Here is a 17,396-nt window from a genome sequence, read left to right on the forward strand (position 1 = left end):
AGGAATCAGAAAAGCATCTCATGGTGATCACTGCGGCTCTGAGGATCCTGGAGAGGGATACTCACACAGCCCAGAGCTCTACCAGCACCAGTCTGGAAGTTCAGCTGGTTTACGTGCAACCAAAAGTGCTTGTCACCATGGCCGTCAGGTTGACCTGAAGAGATGAAGCCATGGATTAAGTCCAGATCAAACTGGTAGACAGCACTGATATCCTCTTACTGGCATGTCCAGAGAGGAAACAGGAAAGGAGAAAGAATGAATCTACAGGTTGTCTCTCCAGAGATCAATCAATGCATTTTAGACAAAAAAAAAATGCAAGACAGATTGCTTGTTTCCAGTGGCAGCTCTGGAGCTGCTCTGTATAGAAATGGTAAATATCACTCTCCAGTGTTAAGCTTCCTTCATTCATGAGGACCAAATCCTCCCTGTAAATAAACGGGTAGCTAATTTCTTTATATGGGGGGGAAGGGTGTGTGTGTTTTATTTTGTTTTTTTCACACATTCCCACCTCCAATGCTGAATTTCTGTCAGAGACAGTTCAGTACCTCCCATATTGCGTAGATCTCAAAAGTGCAGACAGAAAATTACCATCTTAAACCAATCTTTGCAGCTTCTGAAACATTAAATATAGATGGCATTATTGAAGCCAGCTGAATTACTCAGACTGTGTACAATGTGATGCCAGTGTGGCCAAGAATGCTAACAACCGAACAACACACAGTGCCTCAAAATATATGAGAAGTCCTAAAGGGAAAGTAATAGCTTGCTGTTGTGTACCACTGTGCAGACATGAAATACTCCTTCTCTTTCCTGCCCACAGTTCTTCATTGCTTCCCAAAAGGCAGTGTTACATGTGTACATTTAAATATAAATTATGGACATATCTAGAAGTATGGTCACACACCAAGCCTAGCAGGACAGAGAGGGTGTCTGAAGGAAAGTATGGTTTCCAGCATGAAACCATCAACTTAGCATGCTAAGAAAAGGGATGCAGATCACAAGAGACCACAGGGCCTGAGGCTGTACTTATGATACTGTAAGGGTGACAGAATAATGAAAAAGGAAAACCAGCATTTGCCACAAGTTTAGCAGTTACACTGCTGAATGGTCCTGCCCCTGCTATTTTGGTTATAGTTTTCTCTACAGCTGCTAGAAAAGAAGTATGAAAAGGTTACAAAGACCTTAAAGAAAGGGAAGTAAAGAAGAGCAGACAAAAGAAGACCTCTGAGGTGGGAGTGTTGACTTTGATCACAGGTTGTGCAGGCAGTTTCAGCAAACCCGGCCCATTCAGCCACGGGAAGGAGGCACAGACTCCTCCAGTTTCTGGAGTAGCTGCAGAATGTCCAGAAAAGACCTGTGGCAAACTCTTCTGAAATTAGTGTATCAGTCAAAGAAGGATGGTCTTACACAGCCTTAACTGAGCCAACTCAGTTGAATGGCCATCTTAAGCACCTAGTGAACTCAGGCAAACTGAATTATCCTATCCATATAATATTTGGGGGCAGCACATTACTCTCCACTTACTATCTATAGGGAATATATCCCTATACAGGAAAAATGTGGAGATCTGATTCACTAGGTGCCTAAAAGTAAGGCAAAACTTATGCACCTCAAATAGGCAGGCTGTATCCCAACCAAGGCTACCTTTTTCAGTCCCAGTGAAACCAAGGCTTGCACACTAAACAGTAACCCAGGGAAGCAGTTCTCACTTGTGCAAAAGTGCAGCCCTTTCCCTTAAACTATACTAGAATCAGAGATCTAAAAACTATCAAATCATAGGCATTGAAAGGACTGCAGAGTTCACCTAAAAATTAAACCACTCACGCTACCAATTTCTGAGGTTTATTCTATTTTTTTTTTCCCCACAAGTAAAACCTCACTGTGTCTTTTATAACTTTATTTTATAGAAAGAAAAAGAAGTTACGAGTTTGCCAAATGGAAAAGGACAAAAATCACCAAGGAAAATAAGTGTTTCAAAATTTCTAGAAGCTGTTCACAAACACAGAGGGGAAGAACGGTAAATATTTCTTTTCAGAAACCTCCTTAGGTAGAAGGAAAAGAAATGAATCAAAATGAAATCTCAGATACACAACAAAATACAAATCCCTCTCCCAGTACTTCCATGGACCGCCTGGAAGAGTGTTTTTGTCTTTTTGTAAGACAGACAAGATTTCATATCACAAATGGCCAGCACATGGCAGGCTTGAATAATGAGAAAGTGACTTCCCAGCTGAGCAAATATGCATTAGTAACAAGACGCTGATGAGGCCAGACAAATCACCAAGGAAACAGGAGAATGTTAAAGACAAGTCAAAGAAGCTTTAGAAATGAGCCCTCAGGGAAGTTAGCCATGTTGCAGCATTAAGGGCAACATACATCCCATCCTAATGTATGACAAGGCATTATTAAAATGAAGAGTATGACTGTGGATTTTTTTTAAGGGAGTAAAAAGAAACACAATGTAATAGCGCAAAGTTTCTCATCCCTCCCACCTCTCAGGGACCACCTGTGACATAGGAACTACGTCAATGGTGTTATTTGGATGGATCATAGGGTTTGCAATGCCCAAAGAGTCAAAGTCCTGACCCCCCTGCCCTGGGCTGGTGAACTGCTGCATGTGGATCAACAGCCTAGCCCCTGCTTGTTGGGAATCCACCTGCAAAGTGAGTTTTCCTGGATCTCTGGCCAGAGGCAAAGACCATGCTGAACATGTTAGCTCCACAGGTTAACTTAGACTAGACTCACACCTGATGAGTGAGTGTGTATGGTGGCAGTACTGAAGAACTCTACCCAGCTGCTTCTTTAGGGAGATGTTTACCATGCTTCCCTCCCCCTGGTATTAGATTGACTGCAGATGTCCTACATTTTTACAGCACTTAGAGGAGGAGCAGGCAGGACTGAACCCGAGAAATATGCTAAATGAGAAAACAGACCGATGGACACAGACACACTGAAACTACCCAAAGGGAGGTTACAGAGATGATGGAGTCAGGCTTTTCTTGAATAAGGGCTGAGGATGAATAGACACATACTCCCCAAGGAATATTTCTATTACATATAAGGAAAATATTCCATGATGAGGGTGGCCAATCACTTGAACAAGGGCTCAGAGAAGCTGTGGAATCTCCATCCTTGGAGGTACTGAGAACATAGCTGGACAAGGTCCTGAGCAAAGCAAACAACTCCAGAGCTGCCCTTGTTTTGAGCAGAAGGATGGTGTTCGTGACCTCCAGATGTACCTTCTAACTTATGTTCTTCTATCATTCTAAAGAACATCTAATAGATACCAGACAATTAGCTCTCAATTTATTTTGTTTCTATGAGGCATAGTAATTCAACCACAGCAACTACAAGGGACAGTGTTAGGGGTTGGACAGTAGATGAACATGGATGGTGCAATGAATGGCTTAAGAGCCAGTCTACAGCTTTCCTTAACCAAGTAATTTTTAAGTATATTCTTACTCCTCAAAAAGGACAAGTTCTCTTTGGTCAGCTATGGACTTTTGCAACAAATGAGGAAAAGACCAAGTCCTTAGGAACCTTACAGAATCAATCCCTCCTCTCAGAAGTGAAATTCTCCCAATTTACTAATTGATACTTAGCTAGCATCAGTGATCCCTCTCTGGGATGTGACTTTCACAGTAGATTACACAAGGTCTTTGATTTTGATGGTGGCCTGTGGAAGGGAGAAGTCTGACCAAAGCTCATTGCACTTCATCAATAAAGCCTCCTCCTACCTTTGCTAAATTAGGTGATTGGCTTATTACATAACCTTTGACTTTACTGGCAATAGGTGAGTGGACAGGTGGGCTTACAGTTTGCTCTGATCCCGATCAAAGGAAGAGGGCTGATCCCAGATGAGTGTCATGTTCCCTCTGCCCTCATATCTGTCCTACAAGGCAACCAGTTGGCACCTGGTACGATGCACAGTCAAAAGAAGACCTAATCATCCATTTATAGCAACCTCATCTTCTCCAACCTTTTATCTGTACCTGTTCATTGTGGATACCTCCTAACCAGGTAACGGCACTTGAACTGTATGACCCCATCTCTTCTTTCATGGGACTGCGAATGAGCATGATACAGCATGGTCTTTCTCAACAAACCAAATTAGAGTTTTTAAATGTTGATTTCCTATTCAGGAAGAAATATTTCATTTATTTTGAAGGAGAATAAAAAGACCTGACACATTTTAATTAGAAGAATGACATTAGGGAAGAGAATCAATTTACTCAGTTTAATTCCCATTGAAACACAATTCCTGGTAGTGGAAGCAGTGTTCCTAGTAATGATCACATCAAGCACATTTGGAAACTATGTAATCAGTAAGCCAACGCTAGTATTTAGGATCTTTTAAAGAATTCATATAGGATCACTGGACTGTAAAACTTATCATTAAATTAAAACTTATTAAATTAAAATTGATTATTTCTCTCTGAAGTGTTTATTCTTGCTGCCAATCTCAGTTTAGCTTTACCAGTGGTAGCAGGCAAAAAGATGTTATTCTCCACCATCTTACCACTAGAACAGCCATGGAGAATATGGTGCTTAAAGAATCTGTAGGCTCTTATTTATACTTCCCCTAATATTGTTGAAGTGGTGGTGGCAGAAATGAGAAATTAAACACTACTTTCAATAAGGAAAGGTTGTTAAACACAGAGGAGAACCCATTTGGCTTGGCTGAGATCTGGTAAATAATTAGTACTTAATTGCCAACTGCTCTTTTTTTTAAATATAATTGGAAAGAGTAAATATTTTCTGGAAGTTTGGACGTGGACAGTATTGTACAGAGCCTTATGGGAACATTTCTCTCTGTCCTGGGAGCAGACATATTTCTTAACCAGTTTCCAAATATCAACCAGAGGGTGAGAGAAGAGACAGGCCTGGAAGAGAACATCTGGACACTGAGTCCAGTCCTTCGTACTTATCTTGTATCCATTCCCTATAAAATTATCAGTGTTGATCAATATTGCCATTACTACTAGGAAAACAGAAAGATCTAACTGGAATTCATACTGCAAGAGTAGTAATAAAAAATATTTCCAACTTAATTATGCTGGTCTGTTTATTCAGCAGGTAAAACACAAATACAAGGGGTAATGTTTTTTATCTCTTTTTATTTACTCTTCTCTTTAATACTGCATCTGGAGAAGAGTCAGTTTATAGTTATGTGTAAATACATTGGGTGGGTTGTATGCTGAATAGATGTTTGGTGAGCAAAAGGTAGGTGGATAAAAAAAGACTACAAATCTCCTCTGAATTTAGGCTATGTTAAAAAATACAGCCATAACATGCTCCATCTAATCAACAATGATGTTAATTTCAGTGCTAAACTGCTAATAGAACCATATATTTAAGGGTAAATGGTTGTTATAATGGTCATGGCACTCACATGGCAACAGATTCGGTAATTTTCAGCCAACAGCATGTCTGTCTGTGACTTCTGACATTTCAGAAAGTTTGTAGGTAAGAGAAAGGAATGGCTGTGACAGGTAACAACATCTGTGAAGTATCTGAGAGCTGCAGACCTAAATGCCAGCTGAGGCTTATTGGAATTTAATAGGTGGTAGATTGGTTACAAGAGTGATGTGGTAAAAAAGTCTCACAATGCCCTATTCTACTAGCTATTGAAACCTCTTGGACAGAAATGTGCTTTTCCTCCCTGCTCCACTGAAAGAGAGTGGACCATGGGAATAGTCAGTTCTTCCATTACTTGTATGAGAAAAAACTACTTTTTGATTAGGATACGAGAGGAAAGTCCTGAGCAATGCCATCTTTGCTTGTAGAAAAAAAATTTCTGCTAGCTCAGTGAGGACATCTGAAAATAGACTATCTCTGCTCCAGTGGCTGTGAATGGTAGAAATCCAATTCATTTCAAAGGCAGAACAGTGAGGTCAACACTAGCTACCTCTGTTTTTTCTACTCAGAATGATTATTATACATTATGGGCATATGATCTCACTTAAAAAGCTGAGAGATGACCCTTGTGCCATCTCACTTAGACAAAAGGGCCCTAACATGGCTCCCAGTGACTGTACTGTGGAAGCTGTGTGCACCCCACAGTCCTTGTCACCAGGTATGTACCCTGGCCATCCTCCTTTGAGGGAGCAGTGAGTGTAAGGAGGGAGTTGCGATGCACTCCAGCAGCTCTTCTCACCCTCCCAACCACAACAGTGAGGCATATCACAGACCAAACTGTCCTTCCCTGGATGAACACTGAAAGTCTGAAATGATTGTGAGTCATCTGGCATTTATCAGAGCCCTTTAAAAAAAGGTGTGTAAGTCTCAGATGCACGTGCTATTTATTTTACATGCTAAATGATCAGTAAACTGCAAAAGCTAGTAGGTAGGAAATGTCAGGAGCAATGTGGCCTTTGCTGTAAGACCTCGAGCTGCATATTGAACAGCAAGGACAAGAAGGTATTGAATAGGTGATGATTAACTGTGTACTCTCTGTCTGTGGCACTGAACGGGGAAGGGTCTCTGAGGTATATGAAGCAAAACGCACAGGCAGTAGTTCTGGCAATTCCTGGCTTCTGAGTGCTCAGGTTTGCAACCTGCATTGCTATTCAAATTAAATTGATATTGTTTGGGGAAAAAAGAAGACAAGACAAAGGAGGACTTTTATCCCACTGCATCAGAGTGACACCCATGTAGGTCATCAACAGGGCCAGAATATGTTCAGTGTCCTGCTGAGACATCCTGAGCTAATAGAGTTGGTGGCACCCACAGCAGTGTATCAGACTTTATGTCAGCCTTACACCTACCTCACATGACTGTTCCTATTCTTGCTTTCCACCCCAAGCACTAATTTTAGGAGAGGCACCCCTGTGCATCCCCTTCTACTGCAATAACCCACGGTTAGGCTTTAATACATCACCACCAACAAAGGGGAGCTTGTGCTGTCGCTGTGTGTTAGGAGCGTGAACCCAAGTTCAGTTAATGAATCAGGGCCCTTAGGGGATAGGGGCAATGAGGTGCCTCTTAAATGTCCCAGATACACCCCAGCATGTGCAATAGCAGAACTGTAGGCACTTGTGTACACTTCCCAGAGAAAACATAGGTGGAAGCATGATTTAAATGGGGATTTCTCGATGACACCCTTGCCTGCAGGAGCTTAAATTCAGCCCATCATGCTCAGCGAGTTGTGAGAGGAAAGAACATTACCATACATTTGCATCATGCAATGAAGCACCATGCAGAATTACCAGTCTATTGGCCAATGAACCAGTATAGGAATCAGTACAGCCATGCAAGCATAGCCCCATACCTTGCCCAATTAAGCCTATCAAAAAGGTGGAACTAACTTGTTCAATTAGAGAGCCATACTAAAGGAGGTGTGCTTAGACTTATGACTAACTTGAGGTTTAAAACATTGTCCTGATGGCTGTGCTATGGAGGTGGTTCATGAACAGCCCTGGATGACCAGTAAAAATCTAAAATTTACTTGGATATATGCTAATGAGTGCCACCTCCTATGTGGCAAACTGACATTTTTCAAAGGCTTGTTAACATTATCAATTTCAGAGAGATTTTATAAAGAATATGGAAACCACATCATTAATTCAGTAGAGACTCACTGTCAAATTCTGAGTCCTTGTTTCAAAGCATGAAGGTGCATTTCCTAAGAATTTTCTTTGGTGGACAACAAACAAGAAAAGCATAGTTTTCACGCTTTGTTCTTGGAATGGCTGAAACATTTTGATGAGAATTTTTTCAAAAGAATTCAGCTTACTAGTCCACATGGAATATGCTAACCCAAATGGTTAAACTTCAGAGAAATTATATACCCACTTATAATGGCAAGCATTAAGCAACACTACTGGGTGATATTTTCTGCATTACCTATAGCCATGTATCTGGTAAAACATTTCAGACCGAGAGACAAGATTTAAAAAATTCTTACAGCTGTGTTGTGAAGTATTGTAAAAATAGTTACTACTAAAACATCCTTCCTTGTGATCACAGACTTTGTTAGAGAATACCAAACACTGCTCAAAAAACAGAGCCATTCAAAAAGTGATCTGCTTGGTATGTGTGTTCTCATATAGAAATAAATTGAAGGCAATACCACCTATGCAGCAGTGACAAGTTAATTCAATTTCCATCTCGAAATCAGGTAAAGTGTATCTCATTTGTTACCATGGATACAAGACATTATTTCCATTTGTTTGAGATCTCACAGTGGGTATGAAATTAAACTGTGACACAGTTTTATGGAGGAAGTTGACTAAAACCTGCATAAGTTCAGTGTCATTAGTCCAAAGGATTTTCTTTTTTAGACACAACAAATAAGCAGGTTGCTACTACTGCCCATAAGGTATTCTTCATAAGCAAACATCTGTGTGATTTTGCTGATGCTACTTTGGATCAGTAGGAGTGATGGAAGAGAAAATAAACATTCATCAGTCCTGCAAATGTGGGAAAGAATCCTGAAAAATACCCAGATGGTAGAAGTATATTAAAAATACATTGATGTTGTGTTATTTGCTATTGTTTGGCATCAAATATGTTTACAAAAAAATTTCTTGATTCCAAAAATGCATCCTCTTTTTATCAGACAAATCTGCTTTTCAGGCTGCAGATCAAATCATTTGTTCTTTAGTTTTCAAAGTTAGAAGAAGAAGAGGTGTATGAAGAAAGCGGGGGAGAATGAAGAGGAAAGGAGGAGGAATACATTTTTCAAATGCTGACATATATGCAGGGTTCAGGAATTCAATGGCATTCAGTTTACCTTGTCTGAAATTAATTTTAATATATTCAAAGGATAAAAGGGAATACAGGTCTTCTTGTTAAATTATTACCACTCAAGTCCTGGCTATATGTTTAATATTTCATAGAGACACTGATTTCCATAGATGCTGAGCACCTGCTATACTGATGGATTTCAGCTAAGGTTGTCATGTCTCAACATTTACAAAGCCAAGCTAAGATAAAACAGAGTTTACCTAAATCAAAGGTTTATTTCTGAATATTCATGCATGAACTGCATGAAAGCACAAAGGTTATGGCATGTCATGACTATGGCTAATCATTGAAATCCAAAGCCATCATTCAGCTGCCTAACTGACTGATAATTTCCCACCAAATTCTGAACTCCACCTCCCGTGCTTCTGTGTTGTTGCCCTCCTCAGCATATTGTCAGACTGGATTATCTGCAAAGTCTTCTCCAGCAACTTGGGCCATCTCTAATTATATTCCATTGGGAGTTAGTAGGTCTGACCCTGAGATGGCAAACTAGAAAAATTCAGAACCTCACAGCAAAATTGTCATGAACATAGAAACTCTCAGAGGAATAGGGACTACAGTGTCCGTTGCTAGCTTAACGGAGAGATAAGTCATGTTCTGTTATTGACTTGCATTATTAACATTTGCTTGAAGTTACAATAGAAATCTATTTATATTCTACAGACCTGATCATTCTTCATCCAGACCACAGTAGGAAATTATAATAACGCAAAATGTGCATTAGGGCTCTAGCATTTTACTTTAGTGATATTTTGTGCCCACTTTTCACTGTTTTTAATGGACAATTATCACCAGGCTGAAAAGTACCACAATATTTATATATGCAGTTAAATTTAATGAAGCCAGTGATATTTAAGTATCCATTTATATAAGGATAAGATCATGAATAGACCTTAAGCATATCTAAAGTATACTGAAACCTCAAGTATTTTTGATTAATGACTTCATTCCTAAATTCAGGAAACATTTTATTCCTGAATCATCAAAGACTTATTTTCTATTTTCCAAGTATTTTGTTCAGAATTATTCCACTATACCATAAATCACCCTAATTTTGTAAAACTCTGCAGGGTTAAAGGGTCTTATGTTCATATAAACACACATGTAGTCTTGTCTTGCGCTCTGTTATTTGGTGTTAGATGGGATTTGCAGACTTGGATTAGATGGATATCGTGATAGCCATGCAATTCCTAACCCAACCAGGCAGCTCATATGAAAATGAATGTGTCCTGGTTTGTGTCATTGAAAAAACAGCTTAGTACAAGCTGGAAGTGGGTACAACTTGTTCCCTTCTGGAATCTAACAACCAGGAGTGATAAAGGAGAACACGCATTGCTTCAGGGCACAGATGAAGGAGGCAAAATTAACTTCTGCAGTGACATCTCAAGAAGCTCCATTCAAGATGGGAGCCCAATCCAGTGTTGTAGTGAGCCACTGCTCTTACACTCTGTCATGTACCAGATGAATATAAGTGCCTGGGCAGGGAAGATGTTACACACATGCATGTTGAATGAGGGGTGCTTATCTGTTAGTGGACATGTCAGATGAAGCAGTGGGAGCAGTCTGGATGTGCTTGCCACAACTTTCCCAGCACATGTCAGGAGCACAGTAACAAATAAGGGAGAACGCTTATGATGGACTGACCCCTCCCTTCAGGGACACATTGCACTTTCTTGCTGACTAGTGTCAGAGAAAAAGCTTTGTTGCTGCATTAAACCACTTAAAACACTGCCTGAACGAAAAGGTTACATCCATGGGTCAGCATAAATAATAAAAGCTCAGGAGATAGCATTGATGTTGCTATCCACTTGCAAGTTAGCAGGAGGACAGTCTGGACAAGCTGGAGATGTCACGGTCATCCTCAAACAAGAGCAGGAAAAAGACAAAGCTAAGAAGCAGAGATGTATCAAAAGATGTAGATTAATGCAAATGAAGATACCACAGAACATTGGCCATGCTACACTGAACAAATTTTCTTGAACTTTTGTGCAGAATTAGGGCCAATTGGATTAAGTGAGGAGTGTAATATGGAACGTACTGAAGTAATTTGCTCCTAACTAGAACATTCATAGGAGTTTTCTTGAATGATCAATGGGTTTACAGTTTATGAATTCCTAAAATTACTATCCCTAAATATGTCCTAAATTCCTCCTCTCCTTTCCCTCATCTAAAATCTCTAAGATTTTGACTCTGAAAAGAAATCATGACCTTCATGACTAATAGTCTTGAGTACAGCACAGCCCCATGGTACCATTTTGATAAAAAAGACCTGTTCTTCTCTTCCTTAGCAATACCTGCTGCATGCCTTGCATGGTCTGCTGTAGGAACTGCAGCTGCTGGTCCTTCGTAAGGCTCTCTTCAGTTCGAAAGAGCTGTCCTTTCTCCTGTTTCAGGAGCTCCACTTCATTCCTGTAAGCATCCAGCTGCCACCGAAGACTATCGTTCTCTTCTTTTAGCGCATACGCTTGGGCGGCTAGAGCTAAGAGAAAATGAAAATATGAACAAATCAGTAAAATGGATTGTTTCCTTACAAATAATGCAGAGGACATTGTCAGGGGAGATGATAATACAGCTGAAAGCCAGTGAGACATTTTGGAGCTGAGACAAGACCCAGCAGAGCTGAAAATTATTAGGTTCTGGCAAAGACTGTTGCTGGGAAGTTATTTCCTGGGATGGAAGGAGCCATAAAGCAACCCTGGATAATTCAAACACTACTTGCAATCTGGTAGCTAAATTTAGGCTTATATTTTAGGAAGAAACTGGCATGCAGTCCAAGGGCAAAGCACCTACCAACTTCACAACATTTTCCCAGTGATGTTATAGGAACTGATACAACCATTTAGTATTTATACTAGTGTAGCGGCCAGATGTTCCAATCAGGTCTGTGCTAAGGAATTTTGACTACATAAAGTTGCTGGATTTAGTCCCATGAGACAGGAAACACAGAAATTCCTCTCTGATCTCGCTACGAACTACTTTGTAGCAATGGTTATGAAGAACCATTTAGACAGAAAAATGATGTAATAGAGTAAAATTATATAAAATGCAAATGCTCAAAAAGAGTGTTGGCACTACAGGAACATTACTACATTAAAGGCATTGAAAGACACTTAAGTCATTTCCTTAGGAAGCTCCATTTGGCCCCTTTTCAATTTAGAATGGCATTTTTATTATCATAACTGATAGCAGGTGTTTGTGAAGAAATCGATTAGTATGCAGGGATGGAAATTACATTTGCCAAATGACTTGCACAGTCTGCAATATAAGCTAAAATTTGTGTAGCAAAAGGCAGAAGGCTATAAAGCATGTACTAGGAACATTATTTAAATAAATTATCCAAACATAAATACATATAGGGAAGTGTGGCATTCATTACTTTAGGGATGTGGTTATCATCCTATAGAAGAACCCACTCCTGGTAGTATTTATACTTGGCAGCAGCAGTGGTCATTTGGCATAGCAAACTGCCATACTATACTATTTTCCTTCTTGGAACCTGGTAACACAACAACATTACAGAGCAGCTGTAATTAAAAAACAACAATCTACCATAGCCAATTCTATCAACACTTGGTAACTGAAGCACATAACTGATTTACATTCCTGATTAAATGATTTCAGGCTTGGTATCACAGAATTCTTTCTTGCCCACCTACAATAGTAATATGGTTAAACTCCAAATCATATGAAATTGTATATTAACTCCATTTAATGGTAGGCCTCTCTTGACTAGACCTTCCACAGATAAAGAGTCCCCTGGTCCTCATGATAACATGATTCAACACATTTGTGAAATCATATCAGCACTTAGATAGAATGTCACAATATTTCATTATCAATAAAAATGATTTATCTTTGGTAGAATAAATCTACCTTTTTCTCACATAATTTTTACTAATTTCAAAATAGTACAAATGCATTATCCAAAATAAAGTACCGCTAGCTACTATTCAAATACAGACATGGATTGGTTATTGTGCTTAATTTGGATATTCTACAGAATCTCTCTGGAAGATTTAGCAACAGTTACAGTATTGTTACATCAAATTAAATTGTTCTGAAAAGCATGTAATCATCCTTCCATGACAAAATTTACCCTCAAGAAATTGCAGTGATGAGTCCAATGGGCAAACAACAGGATGAAATAATATTTTTTTTGTAAGACCCAACAAGCTATAATATAAGAAAGATTTAAAAAAAAGAGGCTAAGAAAAAAAATAGGCTAAGAAAAGAAAAACTTCGGTTTAACAAAAACTCAAGTCAAAATTAAATAGTTTGGGTTGGAAGTGACCTCTAAGGATCATCTAGTTCAATGCCCTTGTCATGGACAGGGACATCTTTCACCAGATGATGTTGCTCAGAGCCCCATCTAACCTGACCTTGAACAATTCCAATGATGGGGCACCCACAACTTCTCTGGACAACCCGTGCCAGGGTCTCACCACCCTCACCATAAAAAATGTCTTCCTTACATTCAATCTAAACCTACTGTCTTTCAGTTTAAAACTGTAGTCCCTTGTCCTGTCACTACAGGCCTTGGTAAAAAAGTCTCTCTGTCATCTGTATTCTCTTACTCCTACCAATTAGGCTCTTCCAAAATGTAAACTTTTGTTTTTTTAATGTAGGACTCAATTCTAGCCTCAAGTGTCTACCCTTCTGCTCTCTGAGAGCATGAAAGGAGACCATCATGGGCATACTCAAGTTTTTACAGTGGCTTGGGAGCAGTAGTTCATCTGCTGTCCATCACATAATCCAGCTCTTAAAACACTTCTGAGAGCTGTTGTATAAGTGGAAGTCATAAGGTCTATGTACTTGTTAATCATCATCCCCACTGAAATGTGAGTTAGGAGCCAGATTCAGCTGAGGTTCAGGCTGCCCTACCTGGAAAGGCTGCTGTTGTGTATTTCCTGTGTCACACTACAGCCCAGTTGGAGAACTCCTTTTTTGGCCTCCTAGGTGAGTTTAGGCTATTGAGTGGGGCTAGGGACAGCATAAGTCTGCTACAGGGGCAGCAAATTAGGGAAAATGGAAAGGGCTACGACATATTGCAAAAGTAAGTAACCTGTAGGTGATGAGCCTATTATGGTTTAAAAAATAACTCATTCAAATGGAACAAGTCACAGTATATATGAGCTGTGAAGGCAACTACCCATTTTGCCTGTAAAAATACAATACAGATTTTTTTACTCCTAAAAAAATCGGAGTTGCACGTCTGAATGCCACTATTTTAAAATTATTTTTAGTATACTGTATTAAAATCTATGTGACAATAATTACATTGCAGTACTACCAAGAAGTCCCATCCAAGGACGGGTGCCCTGTTATTCTAGATTGCAGACACTGGAAGACAAAGGCTGTGTTTGGAAGAATGGTAATATCCCAAACAACTTAAAGTGAGAGAGTAAGAATACAGCAGAGGTAAGTTTTTGATATTAGGCAGGATTCCCAGAGGTGTACAACTTTTTATCAACATTATTATACACTCTAGTGATCTTCCCAGCCATTCATAGTAAGCAATTAAAGGCAGAGTCTGAGGTAGAAATATGTCCTTAAATAAGGATGCAACACATCCAGCAGCAGCGTAACAGAATGCTAAATTGTTACAAGCTTTTAAATGAATTAATTATAGATAAGAGTCCACAAACGATATAAATACATGTAGTTCCTTTGCTATTTAATTTAAAGGTACAAATAGTCAGTTCCTAACATGTGTGGACAGAATGGTTAGCAGAAAAGGAGAATAAGTCAAAGACAGACATCTGGTGGACCCCAGGGACTTCAGTTCATTCAACACTGGGTAACTATTTTAAACAAAATCAGAAACATTCTTTGTGTTGACCTGACATAACTATAATTTTAAGATATTTATAATTTAGTGCATAAAATTAAAATAATTCTGGATTCAGATCAATGTCTCTTTTGATTCCAAACAAAATATCTATTATAAATAAAACAAATCATAATTTTTAAAAATTATATTTCATTTATAATAATTATATATTATAATATGCCATTTATTACATATTATATAAAGAAAGTCACTTCATGAATACTATATTAAAATTAGAGGAAAATTTTGGGGGAAAGGGAATCTGTATTTTAAAAAGTAAATACTTTTTAAATGTTTACAGAAATTTTTGCTATGACTTCATTGGCAAAGCTGATGAATGTAGTTTTAGTTGGAAAAAAAAAGTTTACTCAGGTCATCTCAATATTATTTATCCAGCCATTTTAAGTTTGGTAACTCAGATACTCATTGCCAAAATCCCTCTCTTGAGACATGCTAAAAAGCATCTTAGGATGAAAAGACAATGAATGCTGAAGGCATTTACAGAAGAACTATATACAAGGAAGCTATATCAAAAGAAAACTCTGACATGAATCCCAAATAGCTGCCCATGCTGCAAGCAGAAGGAAATATTCCTACCTAAAAAAACACAGCTGGAAACAAGTTCAGTATACACTTTATGGCATTTTCACTGAGGGATGCAAAATGGCACCTGCCTGGCTCAGAGAAGCAGCTGAAGGAAGATTAGACATATGTAAGTGGGGGAAACCTTCCCATTGATATTTTGAGGACATCTAAGAGGTTAGTGTGATTTCCTTGTGCAGAGGCAGAAGTGCTATATACAATTTGGCAACAGCCTTACTGGCAAGATAAACTCCAATTAGCGGACCCAGGCCAGACCCAAATCAAAAAGACACTCTTTTTAAAGCCAGAAGTGACTGGCTGTTCATAAATCCACTGAAGTCTAAGGACACAGTGATTGACCGATGTCTCAGAAGAAAGAAACAATTAACTTTATTTTTCTAGAGCATCTATCTTGGATAGTTAGGAGCATGCTTTCTTTATGAGTAGTACTGATCTGTACCTGTGCTCTGTGACTACATTTAACCTAATACATAATAATGCCCACTAGAGACAACATAGAGTAACTCTTCACAGGTGATACAGGGTATTTGTATCATTGTATGACTCACAGCTTGTCAGGAAATAATGTATCTATTTGTTGAGGAAATTAGGGAGAATTCAAAATTTTCTACCAGTTCTACTAATGCACACCTGTGCTGTGCATTTCTTATTAGATGGTGCCCTAATAACATTATAGTTAACATTAATGGCAGACTACTAATTCACATACTAGGTACACTCTGAGTTGAAATGCATAGGCAGCAGGTTATCTCAAGAGTCTGAGGCAGTCTGGAAGTGGTATCTGAAAAACAAATGAGCAAACACTAACAACAATAACAGAAAACCCTCTTGTAAATTCAAGAGCACGGACTTCCCTTAGGTCCTCCTAGCAGAACTTTTCTATAGATTTTTTTTCCTATAGGTTCTTCTATACTTGTATAGAAATAGATGATAAAACTGAAAACTTCTGGGATTATTTGTCTATCTTGAGACTTTTGGTCTAATGTCTTCAGCAGAATTTCTCATGGTTTTGGAACTTTAGCCGATGTATTAATACAGTGACATGGATGAAAATAGATGAAGAGCATATTCCCAAACCTTCCTGACATGTGAGTTCTACTAATGCCATTATCCTAATTTCCTGACTTGAAAACAACATTTTAAATGATATAATGCTCCTTTTGATAACAGTAACAAGAAAAGCATCAAAAACTGTCAAAATGATGGTTGTTATTATGGTAATTTTTTGCATCAGTCCCACTGCAGAACATTTACAATGTCAGAAAAGCCATCTTGCAAGACACAGCTACTTTTTCAGAGTTTTCAGCTTGAGGGACTGAAGAAATGTGAGAGGAGAGAAATAAGGACACAAAGTTCACAACTGTAAATACGAACAATAACATTTATCTCTGGCTTCTAGCTAGTTTACTTCTTTTTCAAATAGGGGAACTGTGAAGCAGTACAATCAGGGGAAAATCAGCAGGGAAAAATGTTTCTGGAGGACCTGGAAGGGCATGAGCCATGTCTTGATGCTTTAGAAAACAGGGTAAATTATACATTAATGGCATTTGTCATTCATAAGGAAGGTGGTCTTATCAAAAGTGTAGCAAAAATATCTTAGGAGATATGTTGTGTGTTATCTTGAGAAAGGGCTCAAGTGAGGGCCAAAGAAAAGGAATTCCTGGAAGTCAAACATGAGGTCATAAGGTTTGGGTATGGGTATAAATTTTGCCTTTAGGCTGAGGTCAAATTCTAGGAAGAGCTACGTGGAACAAAAGAAAATTTTGGACCTGAGTTCAATATGTAAAGGAAGAGGAAAGGCAGTATGTTAGGACTCCTGATGGTAGCACAAGAAAGGTAGTAGCATTTTTAACAGTTACTGGGTGTAAGAAGGAAGAGTTCAAAAGGGAGTAATGGACCCGGTTTCATGTTGAATATGAGGGGATACACTGGTGTGTGCATCCTGGCATGTGTCAAGAAAGGGTGATGCTGAAATTGTTTGGGGCTGCCTTGAAGGAAAAACTTTCAGCTTCATAGACAAGATGGGACCACTGGACCCTCATTCATTTTTATCACATCAGACTCTACTTAGTGTTCCAGCCCACAGGAAATTAAATTGTGTGCCACAGTCTGAGGATTCCATCGTGGTCACTCAGTGGCAGGGGATGAGTGAGGTGATGCCAGTGAGTCACCCATACTTTGAGGTGTGTGGGAAGTTTGGGTTTGCAGGAAGTCT

General features: G+C 39.0%; 1 protein-coding gene across 7 annotated transcripts in view; it reads right to left on the bottom strand.

Moving 5' to 3' along the window:
- The window catches only part of ENOX1 (ecto-NOX disulfide-thiol exchanger 1), a 380,823-nt gene that overhangs the window by 34,439 nt on the left and 328,988 nt on the right, over positions 1-17,396 (bottom strand). For all 7 annotated transcript variants that reach the window (XM_074815634.1, XM_074815638.1, XM_074815637.1 and 4 more), the window contains one exon: positions 11,043-11,227. In XM_074815634.1, coding sequence (XP_074671735.1) covers positions 11,043-11,227 — 185 coding nt within the window. The remainder of the gene's footprint in view (positions 1-11,042; positions 11,228-17,396) is intronic.

The sequence above is a fragment of the Strix aluco genome, chromosome 2 (genome assembly GCF_031877795.1).
Source record: "Strix aluco isolate bStrAlu1 chromosome 2, bStrAlu1.hap1, whole genome shotgun sequence".
Classification (NCBI taxonomy): domain Eukaryota; kingdom Metazoa; phylum Chordata; class Aves; order Strigiformes; family Strigidae; genus Strix; species Strix aluco.